At 42.8% G+C, this 27,530-nt stretch overlaps 2 protein-coding genes across 2 annotated transcripts; both read left to right on the forward strand.

Moving 5' to 3' along the window:
- The first annotated feature begins 7,283 nt into the window (after positions 1-7,283).
- LOC138206068 (G1/S-specific cyclin-D1-like) lies at positions 7,284-11,288 on the forward strand. The gene is made up of 5 exons (XM_069162547.1): positions 7,284-7,757; positions 8,961-9,176; positions 9,288-9,447; positions 9,970-10,118; positions 10,212-11,288. Exons 1-5 carry the CDS (start codon positions 7,554-7,556, stop codon positions 10,371-10,373), a joined length of 891 nt encoding a protein of 296 aa, XP_069018648.1. The 5' UTR covers positions 7,284-7,553; the 3' UTR covers positions 10,374-11,288.
- Positions 11,289-16,342: 5,054 nt separating this feature from the next.
- Positions 16,343-27,515, forward strand: LOC138205915 (C-signal-like). The gene is made up of 7 exons (XM_069162279.1): positions 16,343-16,609; positions 17,685-17,739; positions 24,255-24,451; positions 24,667-24,724; positions 26,060-26,178; positions 26,432-26,542; positions 27,146-27,515. Exons 1-7 carry the CDS (start codon positions 16,463-16,465, stop codon positions 27,257-27,259), a joined length of 801 nt encoding a protein of 266 aa, XP_069018380.1. The 5' UTR covers positions 16,343-16,462; the 3' UTR covers positions 27,260-27,515.
- The last annotated feature ends 15 nt before the right edge of the window (positions 27,516-27,530 follow it).

Genomic DNA, 27,530 nt, shown 5'->3' on the forward strand with positions numbered 1-27,530 from the left:
CTTTTTGTTTTTCATTATCTCCACATTGAACCGCCACGTCGCCCAAATCTGCTCTGTATTTAGTATCAAAAACACTTTGGTCCCTGTTTTAGTGTCTCATTGGTATAATTCGTGTATTTCATATCAAGTATAAAAATGGTAAAACACACAATAACATGACTTTATTCACATCTCATCCTTCTTTAATTTTCTCTTCCCAACATGGTCGTCTAACCTGGCAGCTTGTGTTCAACCTGTCTGTTCATCTCATGTTTCCTCACCTGACGCACCTTTTTACTGAAGTCACAATGTTCGAAAAAACAAAACTGTTAACTTTGTGAGTACAATGTTGTTATTAACAGCAAAAACCAACGAAGCTAATCCCCAGTTTCAGTGTGCAGTGTCAGAATAAGTCGGGCTGTTTCCGACACGTCTTTCAGCCTTGTTTGTTTGAAGTATACTGAAGTTTAATGACATCTTAATCATACATAAACACTACGCTCTCTTACTGCTGGGTGCACCTATCGAATGCAACCCAGTAGCACATATTCCTCCTTTTAAGATGCTTATTATACACAAACAGGACAATGAATGAAACTCAATCACCGTAAATGAAAACATATTTTTCCAGCAGGACACACCGACCGCAGCAGATGTGATCTGCACCACATCAGGAATACGTCTCTTTCACTGGTTCAGCTTATTTGGACTCCTCTGGGCTTCCAGCCAGTCGAGTGTGGTATCCAGACTCCACTTTTATAATGTATGTCTTTGGGGGGAACAGAGAAAGAGTGAGGGGCTCCCACTGAGGAGTGCATTGTCTTGGAGTTTTCCTCTTGTTAGCACCCTTGGCCTCTCAGTGTGCTGTGTCACACACACACACTGCCATCCACTCCACCCCCTCCCCACCCTGTCTTTTCGGATCACTTAACAGGACAATTACTCTATCCATCTTTTCATTATGCTCTATTGTGTTTGTACCCTCGGTTTAGAAAGCTTTTATGGGGAAAGCATCTCTTTCTCTTCTTTCAACTCTTTCTTCTTGGCTACATTCACATTGTATCATTTAAAACAGTGATGATACTGATTTAGGCTCAGGGTCAGCGGCAGACTTGTCAAGATTTTGTGGTGAATATTTTAAGGATTTGAAATTTTACGTACTTGTTTTCAATGTGGCACGTCTTAACTTTTTATGAAAATGAGATTGTATCACTCGTCTGCCACGTTGTTCTCCTTTCTTTGTCAAATCTGTTTCTGCAGCGAAGTCAAAAAAATACAAAGAAAAGCTGTTAAAAATCCCCAAATGTTTGAGTTTCACTATATTGTTCAATGCCAAAACAACAGCTCAGTGTGGTGACACAGCAGATAAAAGCTCAGATGTAGCTGATGGTTTTATGATGATGTCAGAACACAGGAATTAATATGAAAGATAAAAAGTGAATCGTGTAATGATGTCACGTAAAGTCTCAGTCACACAGGTCGTGGTCCTAAATATTTAAAGCTCTCTGAAGCACTTTGAATTTCTTTAGATTCTTGAGGATATTTTGCATAATACACTTTTTGCTGCTGATGAAAATAGAGCAATGAAATCGTCTCTGATTTCAAATGAACACGAGTCCCTTTATCATTCTTAAAACTGTTCTATCAGTGGTTCCTTAACGTGCTACAATAAATGCAGTTTTAACCCCCCCCCCCAGTGGAACCATCCCCCCAGTTTGAGAAGGAGTGGGGGGCTGGTGCTGCTTTCTCTGTCCTGGTGTCCAGACTTGATAGCCATGAGACCCGGGCCATTCAAGGACTTAAAAGACGCTGACGCACTTGAGAGCCACTAGAAGCGTCCTTACTTCCCTCCGCACACACACACACACACACACACACACACACACACACACACACACTTCATGTTGAGTGTGAACCACGCTGTCTGTTTCGTGGCTCTTCACTTCTGAATGCAACTTGTTGCTGCCCTTTAAAATAATGTAGAAAAATCACATTATAATGTGTTTATGGAGAAAGTTCCTCTGAAAGAAACACAGTATACGTTCATCTGTTGTACCGAGCAATAACTATCTGCCAGTTAGTGATACCTCCATGTACCTCTGAGTAAACATAAAGTAAAAGTGTGACGTGTTATGTTGTATTTACAGAAATCTTCACTGTAAATGCATTTTCTCATTTTATGTATTTTATGGTTGGTCACCATTCTCAGTGGACTTTTAGTGCCCATTAAGTGAATTTCTAGAAGGTTCTTCTAAATATTTGTCAGTATTTGCATGTAACTTGTAACTGTGGCTCCGCTGTCACAAGGACAGATACAGGAGATAATTCCAGATACAGGAGATCATTCCTGATACAGGAGATCATTCCAGATACAGGAGATCATTCCAGATACAGGAGATCATTCCAGATACAGGAGATCATTCCAGATACAGGAGATCATTCCTGATACAGGAGATCATTCCAGATACAGGAGATCGTTCCAGATACAGGAGATCATTCCTGATACAGGAGATCATTCCAGATACAGGAGATCATTCCAGATACAGGAGATCATTCGTGATCCAGGAGATCATTCCAGATACAGGAGATCATTCCAGATACAGGAGATAATTCCAGATACAGGAGATCATTCCTGATACAGGAGATCATTCCTGATACAGGAGATCATTCCAGATACAGGAGATCATTCCAGATACAGGAGATCATTCCTGATACAGGAGATCATTCCAGATACAGGAGATCATTCGTGATCCAGGAGATCATTCCAGATACAGGAGATCATTCCTGATACAGGAGATCATTCCAGATACAGGAGATCATTCCTGATACAGGAGATCATTCCAGATACAGGAGATTGTTCCTGATACAGGAGATCATTCCAGATACAGGAGATCATTCCAGATACAGGAGATCATTCCTGATACAGGAGATCATTCCAGATACAGGAGATCATTCCAGATACAGGAGATCATTCGTGATCCAGGAGATCATTCCAGATACAGGAGATCATTCCTGATACAGGAGATCATTCCAGATACAGGAGATCATTCCTGATACAGGAGATCATTCCAGATACAGGAGATCATTCCTGCTACAGGAGATCATTCCAGATACAGGAGATCCTTCCAGATACAGGAGATCATTCCTGATACAGGAGATCATTCCTGCTACAGGAGATCATTCCAGATACAGGAGATCATTCCAGATACAGGAGATCATTCCAGATACAGGAGATTGTTCCTGATACAGGAGATCATTCCTGATACAGGAGATCATTCCTGATACAGGAGATCATTCCAGATACAGGAGATCATTCCTGATACAGGAGATCATTCCAGATACAGGAGATCATTCCAGATACAGGAGATCATTCGTGATCCAGGAGATCATTCCAGATACAGGAGATCATTCCTGATACAGGAGATCATTCCAGATACAGGAGATCATTCCTGATACAGGAGATCATTCCAGATACAGGAGATCATTCCTGATACAGGAGATCATTCCAGATACAGGAGATCATTCCAGATACAGGAGATCATTCCTGATACAGGAGATCATTCCAGATACAGGAGATCATTCCTGATACAGGAGATCATTCCAGATACAGGAGATCATTCCTGCTACAGGAGATCATTCCAGATACAGGAGATCCTTCCAGATACAGGAGATCATTCCTGATACAGGAGATCATTCCTGCTACAGGAGATCATTCAGGAGATCATTCCAGATACAGGAGATCGTTCCAGATACAGGAGATTGTTCCTGATACAGGAGATCATTCCTGATACAGGAGATCATTCCTGCTACAGGAGATCATTCCAGATACAGGAGATCATTCCAGATACAGGAGATCATTCCTGATACAGGAGATCATTCCAGATACAGGAGATCATTCCTGATACAGGAGATCATTCCAGATACAGGAGATCATTCCTGCTACAGGAGATCATTCCAGATACAGGAGATCATTCCTGATACAGGAGATCATTCCAGATACAGGAGATCATTCCTGCTACAGGAGATCATTCCAGATACAGGAGATCCTTCCAGATACAGGAGATCATTCCTGATACAGGAGATCATTCCTGCTACAGGAGATCATTCCTGCTACAGGAGATCATTCCAGATACAGGAGATCATTCCAGATACAGGAGATTGTTCCTGATACAGGAGATCATTCCTGATACAGGAGATCATTCCTGCTACAGGAGATCATTCCAGATACAGGAGATCATTCCTGATACAGGAGATCATTCCAGATACAGGAGATCATTCCAGATACAGGAGATCGTTCCTGATACAGGAGATCATTCCAGATACAGGAGATCATTCCTGATACAGGAGATCATTCCAGATACAGGAGATCATTCCAGATACAGGAGATCGTTCCTGATACAGGAGATCATTCCTGATACAGGAGATCATTCCAGATACAGGAGATCATTCCAGATACAGGAGATTGTTCCTGATACAGGAGATCATTCCTGATACAGGAGATCATTCCTGCTACAGGAGATCATTCCTGATACAGGAGATCATTCCTGATACAGGAGATCATTCCAGATACAGGAGATCATTCCAGATACAGGAGATCGTTCCTGATACAGGAGATCATTCCTGATACAGGAGATCATTCCAGATACAGGAGATCGTTCCAGATACAGGAGATCATTCCTGATACAGGAGATCATTCCTGATACAGGAGATCGTTCCAGATACAGGAGATCATTCCTGATACAGGAGATCATTCCAGATACAGGAGATCGTTCCAGATACAGGAGATCATTCCAGATACAGGAGATTGTTCCTGCTGACCGCAATAAGACTGTACAATAACTCACCTCTGGCCAAATCAATCACACAACAATATCTCTGTTGTTTGTTTGTTTGTTTAAATCCTTGCACTATTGTTTAGTTAGTTTTAATTTATTTTAATATTATTCTATTTTATTATATATATTGTGCATTTTTATATTTCATATTTTTCCTCTGTTGTTCTATTGCTTTTCCTGTATCTATAATGCTGCTGCAGAAAAAAAGTCCCCTCGTGGGATTGATAAAATATCTATCTATCTATCTATCTATCTATCTATCTATCTATCTATCTATCTATCTATCTATCTATCTATCTATCTATCTATCTATCTATCTATCTATCTATCTATCTAACTTACGTAAAATTAATGAAAAAATGTGTGTTGGTTTAAATTCAAAACATCTAACCGCAGCAGTGAAGCCTGCCTGTTGTTTTCTCCCGTTGCTCTCCTTTTTTTGTGTCTGAAGTCACTCTGTCAGGTCACTTTCTGCTGATTTATCTGGAGTGAAGGATGGTGAGGTTGGATTCCTCGGTGTGGAGACCTCTGTGTGCTCTCTGTGGCGGCGGCCACATTCATCTTCAGTAACATCGCTGTTAGCTCTGTCTCTTTCAGCCTCCCCCTGCTCTCTGCACCGAGGTGGCATCTTTGTCAATCTGTGCATGTAGATGTAGACAATAGGGATGCAATACAGATCAGTCAGATTTATTGGATCAGACACACAGAGAGTTATGTGGAATGTTACTTGTAATGCATTTATTGGGTAAATAATTTAAAATAACATCAGCAAGTGTGTCACTGTATAAAGGAATGTCCCCGGTTGCATGCAGAGGACCGTTTTGGACCCAGTATAGCGTCCTCACTGGATTCTGGTCTGCAGCTCTGCAGGCCTCGACCCATCCAGCAGGATTAGCGGACAACATGGCAGAAGGCTAGCGAAGCTGATCGCCACAGATCCGTCTCTATTGTAAGAGGGATCAGTCACGACGGATCTATAGAATCTATAGGCTGCCTTTGTATGCAGTGTCCAAAGTGTGACCCTGGACCAGGCCACCCTGAGAAACCGAGTTGAAAGGTCACACACAGAGACAGAGCGAGACATGACTACACAGATCTCTGTCTCCGTCTCCTCCCAGACCTACAAATCAGTTAATCTGGGATCTACTGATCTCTGTGCGACACGTTTTAAAAGTGCAATATGCAAAGAATTAGGTGTCGTCTTGTAATGCCAATTTGGGTGTTAAGAGGTGACAGTGACTCATTTTAGCATCCCAGCAGTTGGTCATCAGTCGAGCTCTGAGTTTCAGCAGTTTAGTATAATTTTGTGTATTCTCAGCCTGCTGTTAGAAAGCAGCTGCTTGATGATTGTAAAGACGAATTGTACGCACCAAGTAGAGGATCGACAAAAATAAAAAAAACGGGATCAGTTTAACTCGATTATCTCCAATTATAACAAACTTTGTAGCAGGAAAACAACAAAACCACATCAATGTTGTGTTGCCATTAGCTGCACTAAAGATCCTGGTTGAATTGTCCAAACAAAGTCAGTACGTTTGTTTATTTGCGACATAAAGTTGCCTCAGTTTGGTAAATCGTTAGAGCCACTCGATCATACATGCTACACACGACCATTATACCATAATACCATTCTTCTTCCGCCAAGGGGAACCTGCATACTCACACAGTTCTTTGACCAACAGCAGCGCAGAGCCCAACCCTCTGAAACCTGAAGGAATATTTCAATAATCTGAGTCTGACTGTTCAGGTGGTGAATTACAAACTCACTGGACTCTGTTCAGACATCTACACTAATGAGCCTGTGTGTGAGCGGTCTGATTGTGTTAAATACTTGTTGCTTCAACATTTACTAACAACACTGATTGGACATTTACATAAACAGTAGTGCATGGTCTCTTTAAATGTGTACTATCACTCCTGGATTTGGGAATACTGCAAAGTACTGCTAAACATGTACTTAAAAGTTAAATACTTTTTCATCTTTTGATATTTTGGTAGTCTCACTGTGTTTATTCTCAATCCAGTAATCCAAGCCTAGTTCTATAACCGGAAGTAAACCCCTTTTGCAAATTAAAATAAGAGCAGAAACAACACAAAAAAAAAGTCCTATAAAGATTAACTTCATCTCAGCTCCTACTTCTCACCAGCTGATCCCTGTACTACTGATTGTAGCAATAGTCTGTTGATGATTAGTTTTAAAATAATGAGACCTCCACTGTTTTAGTGCTGTCAGAAATCAGCGGATATTTAAAGTGCGTGGGAAGATATCACCCGGATTAAGTGTGAAGGTAAATGTGTGGTCTTCACTGATCCGTGAAGGAATAAAAGGGTGTGCTCTTTTATTGTGAAGTCTTTCTCCGGATGTCCCATCCCTTCCCGCTGTGTGTGTGTGTGTGTGTGTGTGTGTGTGTGTGTGTGGTGACGTTGTCCTCAGATAAAAAGGCGCACACAGCGGGAACGTGTGTGAGAACAGAGCGCCACTGAGCCGGCAGACAGAGCTGCTGCTCCGGTTTGTCCTGAACTCCCAACAAAAGGAAGTAACACAACGAACACGGACACGCGGAATCACCACATTTTTAACAACTAAAGCTGAAATAAACATAAAGTTTGGAAACTGGACCGATTTCTTCTTAGGAATATGGAGCGGCTAAGACTTCGTTGTTAAGTTGAAGCTGTTGATTGAACCGCAGCCGGTCGGGACTCAGCTGAAGGAGGCGGTGTGGACGGCGGGGAGGGTAGATGGAGCCCCAGCTGCTGTGCTGTGAGGGGGACAGGCCTGCCATCCGGAGGGCCTACCGGGACTCCAACCTGCTGACTGATCGCGTCCTGCACGCTCTGCTGCGGGCAGAGGACAAGTACCTGCCCGCTGCCAACTACTTCAAATGCGTGCAGAGAGACATTGCTCCGTACATGAGGAGGATAGTGGCGACGTGGATGTTGGAGGTGAGTTAAAAGCTGACTTTATGTGCGGTTCCCCCCAAACTCTTCAAGAGTTTCCCTCTGCTCAGCTGGAACAGTCGGGTCTTGGTGTTTTGGGTAGTCACCCAGAGCCGCTGCTTCATTTGGCACACAGACTGCAATACATGTGACCATCCTCAGGCTGGTTCTGATTCTGTCAGAGGGAAAAGTTCTGCAGAAGTCAGATTACAGTTTTAACCAGGCACTCCCGATGTCTGCTGCCGGGAATTCTGGCCTCCGGAGTTTCTATCAAATACGTGACATAGATCCACTGAGAGCAGGATACGGCTCCATATTGTACCCGTCCAGACTGTAATTAAACTGTAAAAGTAACCGCTTTGTGTGTGTCAAGTGGCTTCGACTGACGCGTATCGAATAATCGAGTATTTTCTCTAAAGCTCTTTGAAGTGAACAGCGGATCTGTGTGATTTCATTAGTTGTGTATGAAATAAACAGTCAGACGGCGCAAAAACATGCGAAATGTGTTTTTGTACAATGCGTCGAGCTGCCTGCTGCCGAGCACGCGCTGCCTCTTTGTGAAGGAGCTGCAGCGCCTCCATGTCTTTGAGGGAGCCTCGAACACCTCCTCACTCGGTAGCCTCCTTCCTGCTCACAGTTTTATCTTCGAGTGTGATGCTGTTCAATCGTCCTACTGAGTTTTACACGGATTATTGTGAAATGGATGCATCTCGTGTCACTTTCAGTTAAATATAATAGCATCCACCTGAACCAATCAGCTGAGGGAAGTAAAGAGAAATGTTTTATTTTGACCTGTTAAAGTTAATGAAAGAAGCAGTGATGTTTCAGTTGAGTTTGTAATTGACATACATTCTTTCCGTCTCTGGTTATAGAGGGGAAACTTTTTTTAATTTCTGTTTGTCGTGACATCTCTGAGTTGACTGGATTTCGTGCCGAGTCCACCTCTTAGTTTTTGATTCACGGTTCTTCCAAACAAACCAGAACTGAAGCGCTCTCGCTTGTTTTTAGAGACAGGTGTTTTTAAAGCTGCCTCGGGGTTCACACTGGTTTGGGACCCCTGATGCACCAACTATGATCATATGGTTGTGGTCAGTGAAGCCTGGAGGTGATGGGAGCCCCAGTACCTGAACTCTGAGTCTGTTCCGTCACTCGCATGTTTACAGCGTGTAACGGCAGTGCTGTGGTCGGTTTTTTTTTTTGTTTGCGCAGGTGTGCGAGGAGCAGAAGTGTGAGGAGGAAGTCTTCCCGCTGGCGATGAACTACATAGACCGCTTTCTGTCGGTGGAGCCCACCAAGAAGAACCGCCTGCAGTTACTGGGAGCTGCCTGCATGTTCCTGGCGTCCAAACTGAAGGAGACGATGCCTCTGACCGCGGAGAAGCTCTGCATCTACACCGACAACTCCGTCACACCCTCCCAGCTGCTGGTAGGTTGGGACCTTCTCTTCCCACCTCAGAGTCCCAAAGCCTCGCCTGTCAATCGCACCTGAACACGTCCCTCTGTCCCTGTCTGTCTGTCTGTCCTCCTCCACTCGCAGCAGATGGAGCTGCTGGTTTTGAACAAGCTGAAGTGGGACCTGGCGTCGTTGACCCCTCTCGACTTCATCGACCACTTCCTGTCTCGGCTCCCCGTCGGGAAAGAGAACCGGCCCATCCTCAGGAAGCACGCGCAGACCTTCGTCGCGCTGTGTGCCACAGGTATGCGTGGGATTACTTCACATACGTGACTGCCTGCTAACTCATCTTTATCATATCATTATCTTTATATTTATATTTTATTTGATCGTGTCCACCATAAACAAATATTGAATTATTAAGTTGTTCCTTCTTACCTCATATTTGATGATTTAATTAACGATGCTGAGGATGTCCACCGTGTTTGTGTCTGCGGAGTTGAACAGTGCAGAGTGACGAGGAGCCTGCGTGTTGATGTAACAGTGCAGGATCATTGGGCAAAAAACCTTTGATCTGTCCCACCTTCCACCAGGTGTTCACACTTGTTTTCACATTTCTGCTATTTCTATATTTGTTTTGGTGTCTGTGAAACTCGTTTATCTATCACTCCAGCTTTATTTCCTGGAAATGGCCGTGTTGTTTTAACTTGGTTGGGATTAAAGCAGCTTTGGTTTTGACTCTTTTTGAATTTTATTCGGCTCACTAGGTCTTCATCTTGTTAAAAGGTACCATACTAACACCGAGTTCCTCTCTGATGCTCTCCAGATGTGAAGTTCATCGCCAGCCCTCCGTCCATGGTGGCGGCCGGCAGCATGGTGGCAGCAGTGGAGGGTTTACAGATGAGGATGGCGGGCAACATCACGATGTCCCAGAAGCTGACGGAGCAGCTGGCTCAGACCATCAGGAGTGACCCGGTGAGTACGTCCGTCCGTTCGTCACGCGACCTGCCTGCACGTCACGCTCGCCGTCACCCAACTAAGAGCAGCTCTGAACCGTCCCCTCCCCAGGACTGTCTCCGGGCGTGTCAGGAACAAATCGAGTCCCTGCTGGAAACCAGTCTCAGGCAGGCCAAACAGCAGCAGCACCCGGTTACCATGGAAACCAAGAGCATCGGCGAGGAGCAGGACCTCTCGACGACGCCCACCGACGTACAGGACGTAAATATCTGAGAGATGCTGGGACGAACTGATGGAGACGACCGTCGTCTTCGACGCACACGAAGACAGAAGCGCACACGTTTACACGACGTGTGTGTGTGTGTGTGTGTGTGTGTGTGTGTGTGTGTGTGTGTGTGTGTGTGTGTGCTCATGAGTAACTGGACTCAGCAGTCTGCCAGAACTGGTCAGATGAAGTCCAGTGTGGACTGTGGGAGGAGACTCTTCCTGGACACCATCACGTCCACGACGGACAGAGTGTGTTAAAGGTGTGTGTGTGTTATGCAGCTTCTGGCCTGCGGCCGACAGCTCTGGTCACATGACGGATGTTTCAGGGTCAAGATGGCCCGTTTGAACCTCCTCCTCCTCCTCAGGGTGAAAGTGTCAAACCTTTAGACGTAACTCTGCACCTGTCAGACGTATGAAGAACAACATCCTTTCAAATGTTTGTTTTGCTGGAAAGCAACATTTAGGAAATAGTCCAATAAAACTAGTCTATTTAGAGTGATAATGTTTGCTTGACATTACAGAATATTTATTGTGACCTACTGTATCATTTTACATCGCGTCTCCGGAGACGTGCGCTTGTCTCTTCACTGCAGAACATTTTAAGTATATTTTAAGGAAATGTTAATAATAGCTTGTATATGCAGGTTTGAGTTTTTTAAAAGATTGTTACATTCACCGTTACCAGTTAGATAATACGAGACGGTTGTCCATTAATGCACCATGAGATGGGAGAGGTGATCGTGTCCCGGATGAGCTGTAATGTTTTGCTTTAAGACGTGATGAACAGCTGGAAATACCCGAATGATGATTTATGGATACAGTCGTTCATCTGTGATTCTTTGTGTTGTTGATTTTCCTGAAATGGGACCCGAATTAGTCCAATTTGGATAATAAAATATGCCACTGACAGGTCTGATGACTCAGCACAAAATGGAAGTCGTTTCTTTCTCCTGCACTAGTGTGATGTGATGTCGTGGACGGTGGGAGACGCAGCAGCCGTAACGTCTGTCAGTTTTGGAGGAAAACGAACTTCACGCTGCATTTCCTGTGTTCATTCAAACGAGAGTGACGGGAACATCTCCAGAGGTTTAACATGACGCACGACTGTAGTCACTGAACACTCTGCTGTTCTTCTCCTCAGTTTAAAAAGCAGATGTTGCGCGTCTTTACCTGAGCGTCTCTGGTCGTCGCGTCGAGGAAAAGGAGCATGACGCCGTCTACGCAGCAAATTTTGAACAACATACGATGGCGTTTATAAAATGTTTTGGACGACGTGCTAGTGTGACTTTTTATGAAATTTTAGATGACATACTATATAAAATTATATTTTTCTGAAAATTTTGACAAAAAACTATAGTATGATATAATGACATTTTTGGACGACATGCTATAGTATGACATTTTTTTATAAAATTTGGGTTGACATACTATAGTGTAACTTTTTTATGAAATTTTATATGACACTATAAAATTATGTTTTTATGAAAATTTTGACAAAAACCTATAATATGACATTTTAGACGATATGCTGAAGTATGCTGTTTTTATTAAATTTGGGACGAATTTTTTTATGACATTTTGGGCGACCAAATCTCCCTGTTCTCTTGAGGAACACGTGTGAAGTGATAATTTATAATGTTTGAAGAAATCAGGTGAACCACTTTATTTAGCGCCTCATATTAATTCTTCATGTTGACCAGACCGGACCCCCTTTTACCTCGTGTCAGTGGGCTCCAGCTCTCAGAGACTCTCTGACAGATCAGCAGGCACCGCTCATGATGGACCGACCGGCTTCACTTGTACTTTAAAGTCAAAGACTGTTGGTCTGATTGAGCTGGTCGAAGGTCTGATATCTGGAAGAGACAGATTTGTTGCCCCTCAAGGTGCTTTTCAGTGTTTTCTCCTCAACATCATCAGGCACCGCTGCATGTGGGTACTCTTAGCTGATCATTTTCAGTGGCAGTTATTCAAATATTCTGGACAAAATATGATGTTATGATGTTTTTATGACATTTTAGATTGCATAAGTTAGTCCAACATTTTTATGACATTTTGAACAACATACAGTATATAGTATGACTTCATGAAAGTTTGGAAGACGTACTGAAGCGTGACATTTTGATGGCATTTTGGACAACATACGATAGTATTACATTTTTATCAAGTTTTGGTCTGAAATTTGTGACATTTTGGACAACAAACTAAAATACAACGTTTTTATAAACAGGCGTGTGTATGAAATTTTGGACAACATAATATAGTATGATGTTTATTTGAAATGATGGACAAGATACTATACAACGATGCGTATAAAATGTTTTGGATGACATACATATATAGTGTGACTTTTTATGACATTTTGGACAAGATATTATAGCCTTAAGGGTGCCCTCTAATGGTTTTTTTTATGCTTTTCAGACGTAAGGGTACCCCCTTTTTATGCCTGTTTGGAAGACATGCTATATAGTATGATTATTTTTTTTTAAATATTTCTGACAAAATGCTATAGCATGACTTTTTTTCTAATTTTGGAAAACATGCTATGGTATAACTTTTTTTTCTAATTTTGGAAAACATGCTATGGTATAACTTTTTTTTCTAATTTTGGAAAACATGCTATGGTATAACTTTTTTTCATAGTTTGGATGATATAGTATGACTTTCATGCTTTTCGGACGTAACAGTACCCCCTTGTGTTTTTTATACTTATTTTGGACATATTACTATAGTATGACTTTAAAAAAAATATTTTGAACAAGATGGTATACTGACTTTTTTTTAAAATATATTTTTGGATGCCATGACTTTTTTTTATGAAATTTTTGAAGATATAGTATAGTATTACTTTTTTCTTATATTATGGACAACATAATACACACAAATAAGCCCGGGCTGGGGATTGAACCAGGGACCATGTTACTGTGGGGCCACAGTGTCATGTGTCATATACATTTTTCATAATTTTTTTTTTATATACTAATTTATATAAAATATATTGAACTGCTGAGAAGAACCTGGTTGTAGTTGAATGTACAAGCCACCAGGTGGCTCTGTAACTTAACTGTGGGGAACTGATAGAAATCCTTTCTGTTCTGCCAAACAACACAGAACAAGGATGATATGACGTGTACATGAGCCTTTATTAGGCCCGAGCACCGAAGGTGCGAAAGTCCTATTGTTATCCAAGGATTTATTATTCTTTTCGTTCCTTATTTTTCTCTGCAAAGAACTGCATTTTTAGAGGCTTTATCATATTAAAAAAACATTTTTGTGCAAAACTGGAAAAAAAAGAAAAGAATTTTCAACTACCTAAATTTACAGTTTCCAACTTCCAAAAGATTTCAGATTTATGACTTTTTTGTCACATTTCAGACGACATGCTTTAGTATGACTTTTTGTTCATATTTTGGACGACATGCTATATAGTATGACTTATTTTTTAATTATTTTTTTTAAATGATGCTTATTGTTTGAATTTTTTTTTTTATATGTATTAGAAAATACACCAGAACTAAACATTGTTCCATCACATAAAGAAATAACAACAAATAAAGCAAAATGAAAACTCTTACAATTATATCAAAATATTAATCTCATCAAAATAAAATGAAGTAATTACGATATATATCATGCAGTACAATGCGGTCCAGTCACAGTAATTAAGAATGGTTTTTTTTGATCAGATGTAGAAAGCAACTGTTGTAGGTAAGGATGATTCAGCTGACGATTCAACATTAACCTTGAACACACCTGAACTTTGCACTTTATACTCAGAGAACAATAAAAAAAAACTTTATAATGCTTTTTAGTAAAGGATTTTATTGTTCAGCTATCTGGAGCTTTGCTGAGTGAAACTCTGACATCCTGCAAGCACTCCTGCATGTTACTGTCATCAAGAAATGTCCTTTCATCCATCCATCTTCTTCCGCTTATCCAGATCGGGTCATGGTGCAGCAGGCCAAGCAAGTTGGCCCAGACTTCGTCTCACACAGTACACATTTTCCAGCTTAATCCGTTCCCTTAATCCTTAAGGCGTTCCCAGGCCAGCTGGGATATATATATATATATATATATATATATATATATATATATATATATATATATATATATGTCTTTTCATACATGATTTATTTATTGAAACACATGAAGGCATGTGTATTGAATTAAAGAAAAAAATAACATGGCAGTTAAAATAAAAGTCTAGCAGTTATTCATTTCTTGAACCTCATTGTTCCGCTGCTGGGTCACAGAACAAAGCCATACCTCACACACACACTCACTTATGATTCAGAGTTTGAATATGTAAAATTAAAGTTGCTTTTCTGGTAATACCAAAACCAAAGCTGAGCAGGCAGCGATTTTCCGGTGTCAGAAGTGTTTGAGTGGAGGAAAACATCACAGGACACAAGACGCTGGATGTGTGTTGGTCCTGTTTTAGCAGCTTAGAATTGAACAGGTTGAAAAGGGAAGTGCAATTTCAAAATAGGAAGAGCAAGATAGAACATGTACATCATGCACATAAACATACAAGCAAATACAAGCACATGAACGCGTATAAAAAGGTTTGAGAGGGTCGGGCTCTGTGCTGCGGTGGGTCAATGAACTGTGCGAGGGGGCTGGGCTATTCCTGAGTTGTAGGTCTGATGTGTGTCAAAAATTACAGACGAGATCAACTAAAAAAAAACTAAATACAGAGAAGGCTTTGGTGAAACCAGCGTCAGGTGGACAGCCTGAGTTTTTATCCAGTAAACAGCTGCTTTATAGACACCAGCTCGGTTTGCAGTAAATCTCTCTTACTTCCTGTAAAGTTCACTTGCCACAATCACACAGAACAGGTTTTCTGATTGCAAAAGTATAAAAGAAGAGCAGGCAGAGATCTTCAGGTGTCAGAGCTGTTTGATTGGAGGAAAAAAAAACGAAAACAAACCTGCTTTAATGAGACCGTTTCCTGTGGAAGCACAAGGTCAGATACAAACACAGGAACGTGGCACCGAGAGCTGTATTCAGTGTTTCTATTCATTCAGAGGACATCAGCTGAGTAGTTGGTCCTTCAATGTGGCCCAGGATGCATTTGTGTTCACACTGCTAAATGAATTTGGCCACAGGCGTCCCAGACCACCTCTGAATGCCTGAATGTGTCTGGGTGCATGCACACCTGTACCACTTGTGATCCGCTCACCCAGGACCGATGTTAATAGTGTTAATTCACAGTGTGAGTGGATGTGAAGCTCCCTGGATTTCAGGACTACACTGTCAGTGGCTGATAAGTGGTGTTATAGACCATCTCCTCTGTTTAGTGAGGCAAGGCAAGTTTATTTGTAGAGCACATTTCAACAACAAGGCAATTCAAAGTGCTTCACATAAAACAATTAAAAGCATCTAAACATATGGCAAAAGAAAAGGACATTTAACATTCGTTTTTGTTATTTGTACTTCTGAAGTGCAGAAGTACAAATACAGGTCCCCAAATACAGGAAGAGGCACCATTCTTTAGTTTCTGCTGATGTGGTAACTTTATGTTTCTGGATCTGTGGTTAAACAACACTTTCCACATTTTCTGGGTCTTGACATCATCACAGACTCACCAATTCCTAAACTGTAGTCTGGTTAGTTGTACAACCTGAACAACCACATATCAAAGTGTTCAAGATAATAATTCATGAACAAAGGAGAAGTATGAGGTGAGGGAAGAATGGCAGGCTTTGGCCTGTTTAAATTATTGACGGACCCAATCTGGTGATGGCTGCTGATAGAACCATTAGTTACATTATGAGAAGCTGAGTGAGGGTGCTTCAGATGTATAGTAAATGTGCGTTTGTGCAATAGGTGACAAAGTGCACATGTTGACACAGAGCGATGAAAGGCAGCACACACCTATATCAAGATCATGACGCACACAGGCCTCATTAAAGAAACAGTGTGCTCTCACACACAACTGGTTTCTGTTAGCAGAGGAGTCTCACACACACACACACACACACACACACACACACACACACACACACACACACTCACTCACTCACTCACTCACTCACTCACACACACACACACACACACACACAGCAGCTGTGGTTTGACCAGTCGATCAGCTAAACATGTCAGTGAAACTGGACGGCAACATTCTGGTGACGGGGACCAACAGAGGCATCGGTCTGCAGCTGGTCCAACAGCTGGCCCAGAAGGGAGGAGAGCGGGCCCACATCTTCGCCTGCTGCAGAGAGCCTGAAGGAACCGGAGCCGAGGTGAGACGCTTCCACAGAAATACACACACACACACACACACACACACACACTGTGGAAGAATAACTCATCCAAGTGCTGTTGTCTGAATTCAACTGCTTAAATGTATATTTTTCAAGTGGTGTGAATCACATGTACAAACAATTATGAAGGTTGTTTTTATGAAAGGTTATTTTTTTTGTGACAGTGAGCTTTATGGATGTAGCTTCCATCAAAATTAAATCATTGTATCATTGTGTATGTTTTCCCTCTCTTATTGTTTATTATGGGCATAGAAAAAAATATTTTAAACAAACGTAGTCCTATTTCATGTTGACAACTTGAGCTGGCAATCTGTTTGTTGAACTTCTGATATGATTCATTATAAACTTTGACCAATAGGAAACAGACTGTCCTCTTCAGCATCACATTTTTAAGTGTAAACCTCACTGATTGCTAATCTGACACCATGCGTCACTCCTGTTGAAAAACCTTTGAAAAGTCAACCTGCTTGAAGTTCAGATTAGTGTTAAATCTAAAGTCTTTCACTAATGACGTATCTACAAACAGCAGGGCAGACAATGTTTATGGTTTACGAAGCATGAGATAGAAATATTTCAGGGTTATTTGTGTTCGATTATTTTAGTACACGTGCACCATTCCGTACAGCAGGACTCGATTCAACACCTTAAATGAGTTCACACAGCTGAGTAAAGCAGCCGGTAAATCTCTGCTTAAACAGAGGTTTAATTGTGTCTGGTGAGACTGTCCCACAGCAGGCTGGATGAATGCATACTGAGCATGCTCAGTGGGAACAGCATGTGCACCAGACACTTCAGCTCAGTATTATACTGACGTAAATTGTTTCAAAATAATTGAAGTGGTGTTTCTAGACTTTCCAAATGTTGTCAGTCCGAATGGATGATAATTCTGAGTCATTTCCTGCAAACGTGGAGAAGTTTACAACAGTGTGTCCAAATCATGGCAGTGCTTCATGCAATAATGATCAGTACATGTCTTTATCTGTCTGTCTCTGACTGTCCATCTTATCCTCATCATCTGTCTGTCTCTCATGCTTCATGTCTCTGTTCTCTGCAGGAACTGGGACAGCTCTCCACTCAACATCCTGGAAAGATCACTATCATCAAACTAGGTAAACACAGCCCACCTTCACACCGCTGCACACGCTTAAATACACATACTGTACTGCTGGGCCGCAGGAATTTCATCTAAAAGTTAATTAGGTATAATATTAACTATGCAAAGATTTCCAGATGCCAGAACCATTCTGAGAGTTAAACTGTCACAAAAAAAAATTAAAAAAAAATCTAATCTAATTCATTATAGCTCTGTGTGTTAAATGAAAGGATGTTTTTCAGCACATTCTCTGTAAATCATTCCTACCTGACCCTCGGGTCAGAGAGACAATACATTACTCTGAAATATCTGCTGGCTCATGATGTCTCAGAGCTGCTCGAGGACTCTGAATTAGAGTGGAGGTCAACTTTCATCCTGGAAGTGTTTGACATAGTATCACTGCTAAACTTTCACTTGAACAGTTCTTCATCCAAACAGAAGCTGCAACACAAGATTACCAAACATCTGTTTTCACAAAAAAGTCTCTACGTACTAAACTATCTGGCAACTTCAAGTGTTGAAAGTGTTGACGTGTATTTAGCAGAAAAAGTCTTCAAAGGCTTGCACACATATTTAGAGCCCATACACACTTAACCGGTTGCACCAGGGCCGGCAGGCACAACAAAACACTTAGCAGGTAACTAGATGAACTATCTGTCAATCATGAGCTAACTTCAACCAATCAGATCAAACAACCATGTTCATTCTTTCTTTAATGAGGAAATACTCACTAATCTGTTGAGGAGTTGCCTCACAGGAAGCTGACTGGTTCAACAACACTGTGGTTCAACAACAGTGCCTCCAATACATTTTGAAACAATTTACTGTATATACAGTAATACAATAACAGCAACAGCATTTTCTTTTTATTGGTTTTTCAGCTGAAGCGGTTCTGACTCTGGACGGACATCCGCACACAACACAGAGTTTATGTCTGAATCTATTGTTGAGTCTTCAATTCTATACAACTGACTCAGATTGATGTGATGACAGCAGCTTGAAAAATAATAACAGCCAATAATAGTGCTACTTGGAGTCAGTAGCATTTAGTTGAAATATAATTTCTTCAAATTGTGTGCATACAAATATAGTGATTACATCATGAAGACATTGACATGCAAATGATGTATGATGTCCTGCGGCAGCATCGAGCAATTTCTGAGCAGGTTTCATTTCCTTTCCTTTTGAAAGTAGCCGGCAGCAGTGTCACAGACAGGTCTCAGTATTTCTAACGATGGTCTCTGGAGTTAAAGACCTGCAATGTGTTCACCCACCATCTACTCTGACTATGGTGCAGGGGCCATGCCAGGAATAAGACTACTGAGAGCCAAGAGGAGTGTGTGCCGAAACCAGGGACTGATTTAGCTCCAGACAGGCCAGAGGTGCAACTGAGAGGTCAACCTTCCTTATCACTCTGCGAGGTTAAAGTCTCCCACTTATTGAGCTTGTTTGGCGAGCCAAGTCATTCACATGCCTGCATACTTGGCAGGATCTGTAGCTGATTTCACAAGTGACTAGTATCACCGGGCATTCTTTAGCTGCTTTCACACCAAATCAGGCAATGCTGTGATTTTGTACAGAGCTTGTTCACAAATAGCACCAACATTCATCCTGGTTGACTGGGACACAAGACGTCAGGTCAAAGGTGAGCGGTGCTCCGAGGTCCGATCTGCTCAGACCACATTCAGAGGTGGTCTGGGACGCATGTGGCCAAATTTATTTGATCAGTGTGAGCCACCTACTCAGCCGACGTCCTTTGAATGAATAGAAACACTGATCTCTTGATGCAGCGTTCCTGTGTTCGTATCCGACCCGCTGCATCCACATGTTTCTGTCACGTAACAGCAGGCTTGTTAGTTTTGAATGTTTTTTTCCTCCACTCAAACAGTTCTGCAAACAGGGTGTCCGAACTATAATTCGTAGGCAGTATATGAAGCTATAACAACAGCAAAGAAAACTGAAGCTGTCAGCAATAGGTGGGCGGAGCCAAGCTCAGCATTTTGATAGTATTTTGTGAGTGTTCATTACAAAGAAGGACAAACAATTTGTCTCCGTGATGTGCTTTATGGACAATAATGAAGACATGCAGGCGTTGGATACACACACACACACACACACACACACACACACACACACACACACACACACACACACAGTGCTGGTAGAACAGAAGCAAACATTCATTCTTGGTTTGATGGGATTCAAAGACAATAAATAAATAACAACATTTTACCAGCCTCATGGTTTAACTTCGACGTGATGGATATCTTGCCAATATTATCAGACTGTCTGCATCACATCTTCAGGGAGTGATGAGGTCGGAGCCTCGACACAAAAACTCTTAACCAAAGTTGTCTGACTGAACTGAAAAAACTAAACGGTGCCAGCTTGTTTTTAAAGACTGAAGATATAAAATGAGGCACAGTTGACATCCATTACAGACGAGTTAAAGTAACGGGCTGAGTAGTGATGAGCTGAACGGGGAATGTTGTGAACTGTTTGGTTAAGATAACATAAATAACATGGTTCAGTGTCAGCTTGTTTTCAAAGACTGAAGATACAAACTGAGTCTGACTCTGACTGCAGGGTGCAACACATTCCTCTGCATTTATTTATTGATTAATTATGCAAAGTGATCCTTCAGTAAACCAAGAACTTTTTCATTTTTGTATTAATAACAAACTGTCATAGACACAAATGTTAACTTTGCTTTTTTATGTCCCTCGAATCTCATACCAACAATAGTTCTTCTTAACTGTAGAAACAACGGTACACATGTTGTGAATTGTTTGGTTAAGATAACAAATAATACGGTTCATGTTGCTTTGATTCACAGTTTATATAAGAAATGTTGAAGCACGCTGTTTACCTTGTTCAGCTGTAAATGTGAGCAGCGTGATGGAAATAATTTTAGTTTTACTGTGAAAAGCGTCAACAGGAAATGCTTTTATTTTGAAGTGGCAGGAAGTCAGACGCTCCCTGGCTTCTTGTCGCCAACGTGAGATGATACGACGGTCAAGATGTCGCGCGCAAAGCGCGTTCTTGTTTTGTAATACTGCAGTTTGACAAGTAAACGTGTTCCGTTTGAATAAGACGCGTTTCGGTCCTCGTGAGAAGCTTCACAACATCCGGGACGTCTGGAAGACTTCGAGGAGCTGGAGAGATGGCTGCAGGCTCTGGAACAAACTGTTCACTCACTTTGAAGAACAGGTGAGCTCAATGTTCCAGGCCAAGACAGACTCCGTGAGATGTTATCACTGTTGTCGACTAAAAAAAAGAAAGTTTATTGGATTTGGACAAAAGGCGTTGAAGAAGAAAGGTGACGGATGAACTTGAGTAAACACTGAGGAGCACGTGGACTGCGGTTCACAGCAACACGTGGCTGCCTGCTACGTCCAGTGCTGCTGCAGCTCGTCCACCAGAGGTTGGGTTGGTCTCCACCTGCAGGTCACACCACCAGAGGTTGGGTTAGTCTCCACCTGCACGTCACACCACCAGAGGTTGGGTTAGCCTCCACCTGCAGGTCACACTCCACCTGCAGGTCACACCACCAGAGGTTGGGTTAGTCTCCACCTGCACGTCACACCACCAGAGGTTGGGTTAGCCTCCACCTGCAGGTCACACTCCACCTGCAGGTCACACTCCAGCGGTGAATGGAAAGTGCTTGAGCTCATCCAGTTCCTGCAAAATGAAGTCCAAAGCAGAGAGAGCTCTTCAGCTGACCAGACCAGAAAACACTGGTCCAAAACACAGCAACATTCTGCAGAGTTACCATCTGACTGGTACCATCACCAGTCAGTTAGTGATCAAAGTGAAGCTAAGCCAGATGTTGACATCAGATGTTGTGGTGGTACAGATGCTGGTATCCTCTGTTTCCACAGCGCTGCTCCAGACACTCAAGGCAAAAAGGAAAGGGGAACATGATCTGCTGCCTGTTAGATGGAGGAAGCCAGAACAAACATTTAGATTGCTGTGATAAAGGTCAAACCCACCCAAGAGGAGTTAAAGAGAAAAAGGTCTGCAACGTGCTGCTTCCACCAGAGGGCGCTGATGATCCAGAGTGGTCGGTGTTAACGGGAGCAGACTATTACTGGCGAATAGTGACCGGCAAAGTTCAGACGACAACGGAACCACGAGCAGCTGTTGAAAGCATCTTTCAGATGGGCTCTGCAGGGTCCGGTTACCACATCCGGTGGAACCGATGCCACTTGTGTGCACATCTGCCGAGAGGAGGACACTCAAAATATCCAAACATCCACAGGCTTTCTGGAGAGTAGAGTCACTGGGCGTCGTTCATGGAAAAAAACAGCCCAGAGGAAACAGGCTCTTCAGACTATAAAGTACGAGGATGTCCGGGTACATAGTTGAGTTGCCATGGCGACCTGACATGGTACAATGATGTCATCTAGGATTATCTGCAGCAAGGCATCAGCGAGGCCGTGAAGTACCTACATGCCACAGAAGATAAGGTGAGGGTTGTATTTGAAGCATCATCACATGAAGAGAGTTGCCTGTTTCCTGGCTCGGCCCGACCGTAAACCCAAATCGGTTAGATGTGCTGAATAAAGTCAGACTCCATCAGACAGCCTTTCACTGCAGCCTTTACTGCCGAGGCTTTCTAGCAGAAAGAGACAAAGATGCTGTGAGGTTCCTGTGGCTACACGGACCTCCAACCAAAGACTGTAAAAATGAGTAGAGTGGTATTTGAAATGTCACCCGGTCCGTTCCTGTTCGTTGCGACAATAAGAAAACACATTAAGCAGTATGAAACAGCCTGAGGGAACAGAGAGAGTCCCTCTGCGTAGGTGATTTTATCTCCAGCTCGTGTGATGTGGATGAAGCACTTCTAGTTACCACAACAGTAAAAGGAGATTCTGTCTCACGCCGGCATGAACCGCTGCAAATGTGGCGGATGGAAAGGGGAGTGGAGCACACAGCAGAAACAGCCATTTGTGGAAATGTACCGAAGGTGTTGGAGTTAGTAGGGAGATCGGAAAAGGACAGTTTTGTGTTTGATTTAAAGGGCAAAGAAAACACAAAGAGAAGTGTGCTACAGACATCAGTCACTATCAGAGGAAAGTGTCTGTTTCAAGAACTACGGGAGAGGAGCACGGGTTGGGACGAGCAGCTGAAAGATGGGATCAGTGGTGTGCAGATCTGCCACAGCTCCACCTGGTGGCCATTCCAAGATGGTACCAAATCGAGATCCGACCAAACTCAAACTGCACGTCTTCTGGCCTACGGTGCTGTTGCCTATCTGCAAGGACAGAACAAAGAAGGCGATGTTGTAATGGCCTCCAAGTCAAAGGTAGCCCCACTAAAGAAAGTGACTTTACCACGCTTGGAAGTCATGGGGGCACTGATTGGAGCGACGTTAGGAAATAATCTCCTCAGGCTACTTAACGTGGAAAGAAATCAGCTGTACATGTGGACAGATTCCATGATTGTTTTCCATTGGATAGGCAGCACAGCACAAAGGTGGAAGCCATTTGTGGCCAACAGAGGAGTTACTTGTTCAGTACTGTCGTGAGAGTGATGCATTCTGGGGTCAGAGACACTCAGACACAAGTGAGAGAGATGTATTGGACTCTAAAAGGAAGACAGTTAGTCAAGCAGATGGATGTGATACCAGACAGCACAGCAGTGCACGGCTCCATTATCCAGAATCCCTTTGAAGGTACGGGGGGGGGGGGGGGATTCTGCAGGGCTGTTATGTTATTGTAGGCATATATTGTGTCACCAGAGCAGTTGGTTTCTGATCAGACTACAGAAAGTGTTCTGTTGGCCTTAAAGAGGTTTATCGCAGGGCGAGGTCTGTGTGAGGTTGTTTATTCAGAGATCTGAAGGAACTGTGGGAGTCATTCAGAGGATCAGAGATCACAGAGCTTCTCACTGACAAGAGGATCACCTGGACGTTTATTTGCAGAGCGAGCCGCTCGTCATCCTGACTGGAGAGGACAACACGACCAAGCCGGATAAAAGAACGGTTTCCAGCGGGGGACGGACTCATCCGTTCCTGCACTGTTCACATTGACATCCATTACAGACGAGTTAAAGTAACGGGCTGAGTAGTGATGAGCTGAACGGGGAATGTTGTGAACTGTTTGGTTAAGATAACATAAATAACATGGTTCAGTGTCAGCTTGTTTTCAAAAGACTGAAGATACAAACTGAGTCTGACTCTGACTGCAGGGTGCAACACATTCCTCTGCATTTATTTATTGATTAATTATGCAAAGTGATCCTTCAGTAAACCAAGAACTTTTTCATTTTTGTATTAATAACAAACTGTCATAGACACAAATGTTAACTTTGCTTTTTTATGTCCCTCGAATCTCTGTGAAAAGCGTCAACAGGAAATGCTTTTATTTTGAAGTGGCAGGAAGTCAGACGCTCCCTGGCTTGTCGCCAACGTGAGATGATACGACGGTCAAGATGTCGCGTGTTCGCCGTGTTCCTGTTTGTAACGCTGCAATTTGATCAGCGACATGTGCAGAGCCTCGTTCACGCTCTGCTCGTGTTTCCCTGCAGACACGTCGGACGAGGACAGCATCCGCGCTGCCGTCCAGGCGGTGAGCAGGCAGATCGGCGCCGGCGGGTTGAACCTCCTCATCAACAACGCTGCCATCAACAGGCCGGCCTCGCCGGCGCCGCTCAGCGCCACCGGGAAGAAGGACATGATGGAGGTGTACGAAACCAACGTAGTTGGACCGTTCGTCCTCACAAAGGTCGGTTCGTCTGCGTTTTCCCTCCGAGCTTCATTGTGCGTCGTGTCGTGAGCGTGTCGTGATGGTGCAACATTTTACCACAAGACTGACTGTTCAATAAGGAAAACATGTCCGCTGTTGCACACACGCACACCAATACACACAAAATCAGCGGCGACTGTACTGACACAACACCAGTGTAACGGATCTGAAGTAAACTGCATTTGTCTTTTCAGATGCTTCTTCCACTCCTGCAGAGGGCAGCGCAGAGCGGCTCGCCTCAGAAAGATGACGGTAAATATCGCTTCTTTCATGTTGTAGAGTTTATCTCGGTTACTGAAAGATCGATCAGGTAACAGAAGGGCTAAAGAGGGTTTCATGGACACATGGACATTTGTCCGCGCCGCACACTGAACACCAGAGACGTTATTCTGACAGCCACATGGGACTTTACGCCGGTTTAACGATATGACGGACATCCTTTTGTCCCACATCAAACTGTCCCGTCAGGAGACAACATTACGCTCAACACGACCAGTAGAAAACATCCTCGTGAACTGGAAGTCAAGGAACGCAATCAACAAAAAAATATACAGAACGACGACATATTGATGGAAAAATTATCACGAAACGAACCAACAATTAACAAAATAATCTGGAACCAATAAATGGAACAATTTCACTCTGACTTTTTGCCACCATCCATCAGAATAGATGGACACAGCTGACATCACACACACACACACACACACAGTCAACGGCATTACACACATGCATGGACCAGACATACAGTTGGACACACTTTCACACAACTTTCTAAAAATAAAATAAAGTCAAATTGAGCTCACGTCCGTTTCCCATAATGAACACAATATCTCTGAAACAACCGTTGCAAAAACATGACTTTATATCACTCTTACATGTTTGCCTAATGACACACACACACACACACACACACACACACACACACACACACACACACACACACACACACACACTTTGTTACTCTTTATACTGCGTCACTAACTTCCTCTTTTGCACCCGTCATAATGACTGCAGCCACAATAAATATAACCTACTGGCCTACTGGCACGTTCAGTTTGTCAAGTCTGAACATTTGGTCTTTATACTACATGTTGAAGGAGTTACAGTCAAGCAGCAAACAGCAGCGACGTCACCTGTTGGTTTGTGAACATTATGAAGTCTCCAGTTCAGATTTTTTCAGTCACCACCTTGCCTGAAACACAGACCTGTCAATCAAACAGACACGCCCCCATAAACGCAGCTTTTTGAATCTTCTTTTCCAATGAATGAGGGATTATTTTCAGATGGACCTCCAGAAAACTAATAAGAAGGAGTGACTTTAGCTAACAACACCGAGATAACTGATGGACACATTTTATTCAATTTGGATTTGATGAGAGAAGTTGAATGGGAGTCTATGGAGCCGGAGGCTTTTTGGAGCCGACCCCTAGTGGCACTCGCTGGTATTGCAGCTGAAGACACTTCTGCATCGGAACCATTTTTCAGACCCAGAAGCTACGAACACTTTTATAAAGTCTGTGGTTCCAATATTATAACTATTATCTTAGGTCATTATGGACGTGTCTTTGTCTCTTTGTGTTTCAGCTGGTAAAATGTCCTGCAGGAGGTCAGCCATCATCAACATCTCCACCCTCATCTCGTCCATAGAGAAATGTCCAGAGACCTTTCCAGTCGCACAGATGTACCCCTACAGGACCAGCAAGGTACTGCAGACTTCCACTGAGTCTGAATTTACACCAGTTATTTAGTTATGGAAAGATAAAAGTTCATGTAAACGGAGGGGTTTTGAACCACAGTGATAGACTGATGTTAATGTTGAGTTTGACTTGCAGTCATCAACACAGTTTATCATGTGTTTATATGTATATATATATATATATATATATATATATATAATTTTCTTTTCAGTGAAGTAATAAAGCAAAAATACAGAAATGTGCTCCGTTCTGACACCAGGCGGCGCTGAACATGCTGACTCGCTGTCAAGCCGAGGACTTCAAGATCCACAACATACTGGTGACAGCCATCCACCCGGGCTGGGTCCGCACCGAGATGGGGGGGGAAGAGGTGAGGTGTTGGTGGTGGTAACTTGTAATATCAGCAGGCTTCCATAGAAAAAAGAGGCAAACTCTGACAGATCCCACAACGTACTCGAATACTGTACTTGTGCACGATTTAAGATACTTTGGTTGCTACTTTCTCTTTCATGTCATTAGACTTCGTTGTTCTTCTGTTCACTACATTCATGTGATAGTGATACAGGCTAGTGAGAGTTAGTACACAAGTACAACATCTGGAACAAAGCAAGAGAATAAACCATCATGATCCTCTGGCGCCATCATCAGGTGGATGTTTGTTTCAGGGTAAATGCCTCGATGCCTGTTTGGATTTTTAGAAAATTTGGTCCACACACAAGATGGTCGGGACTTTATCACCTCATTGGCTTTTACACGGTTTTCCATTCACACACACTAATGAGGCTGAGCTGCCATTCAAACACCGACGGCAGCAACCTGGGGTTCAGTATCTTGGACACTTGGACACAGGAGCAGCCTCCCTGATATGTGGCATATAGACGAGCTTCTGGTCCCTCGCTGTAGTCGGCTACTGTCAACTGCTTCTTTCATTTCTCTCAACGATCTTCTCTCCGGTGTTTGTCATCTCCTTCAGGCTCCGTTGACCGGTGAGGAAAGCGCCGTCGCCATGCTCAGCACGATGTCATCACTTAGCAACAAAGATAGCGGGATGCTCGTGGACTGGCAGGGCAACACCATCCCCTGGTAGCGGTCACCGTGACAACCACACCAGGCCCACAGACGGATGATTTAAAAAAAAATAATAATAATAATTTGCACATAAACAGCACAATCTTTCTTCCATCTTTGTTCTTCATGTACTTCCAGCTGTCTGAAATAATGTGAACTGCAGAGAAGAACATTTTAACCGTCAGCCGTCCAGATATCACGTTTTAGAAACGTGTCACGGTAACTCCTCTGATGTATTACTCAAGACATGCAAATAAACTGTCAGTTGATGATGACTTGGGGAAAAATTT

This window comes from Embiotoca jacksoni, unplaced genomic scaffold (genome assembly GCF_022577435.1).
Source record: "Embiotoca jacksoni isolate LCO1_2020_lvr unplaced genomic scaffold, fEmbJac1.0.p SCAF_3, whole genome shotgun sequence".
Taxonomy (NCBI): domain Eukaryota; kingdom Metazoa; phylum Chordata; class Actinopteri; family Embiotocidae; genus Embiotoca; species Embiotoca jacksoni.

Coding starts and splice junctions, on each gene's coding strand:
- LOC138206068 (XM_069162547.1), top strand. CDS start 7,554: ATGGAGCCCCAGCTGCTGTGCTGTGAGGGGGACAGGCCTGCCATCCGG. Junction 7,758..8,960: donor TGGCGACGTGGATGTTGGAG/GTGAGTTAAAAG, acceptor TTGTTTGCGCAG/GTGTGCGAGGAGCAGAAGTG. Junction 9,177..9,287: donor TCACACCCTCCCAGCTGCTG/GTAGGTTGGGAC, acceptor CTCCACTCGCAG/CAGATGGAGCTGCTGGTTTT.
- LOC138205915 (XM_069162279.1), top strand. CDS start 16,463: ATGTCAGTGAAACTGGACGGCAACATTCTGGTGACGGGGACCAACAGA. Junction 17,740..24,254: donor GATCACTATCATCAAACTAG/GTAAACACAGCC, acceptor GTTTCCCTGCAG/ACACGTCGGACGAGGACAGC. Junction 26,179..26,431: donor ACCCCTACAGGACCAGCAAG/GTACTGCAGACT, acceptor TTCTGACACCAG/GCGGCGCTGAACATGCTGAC.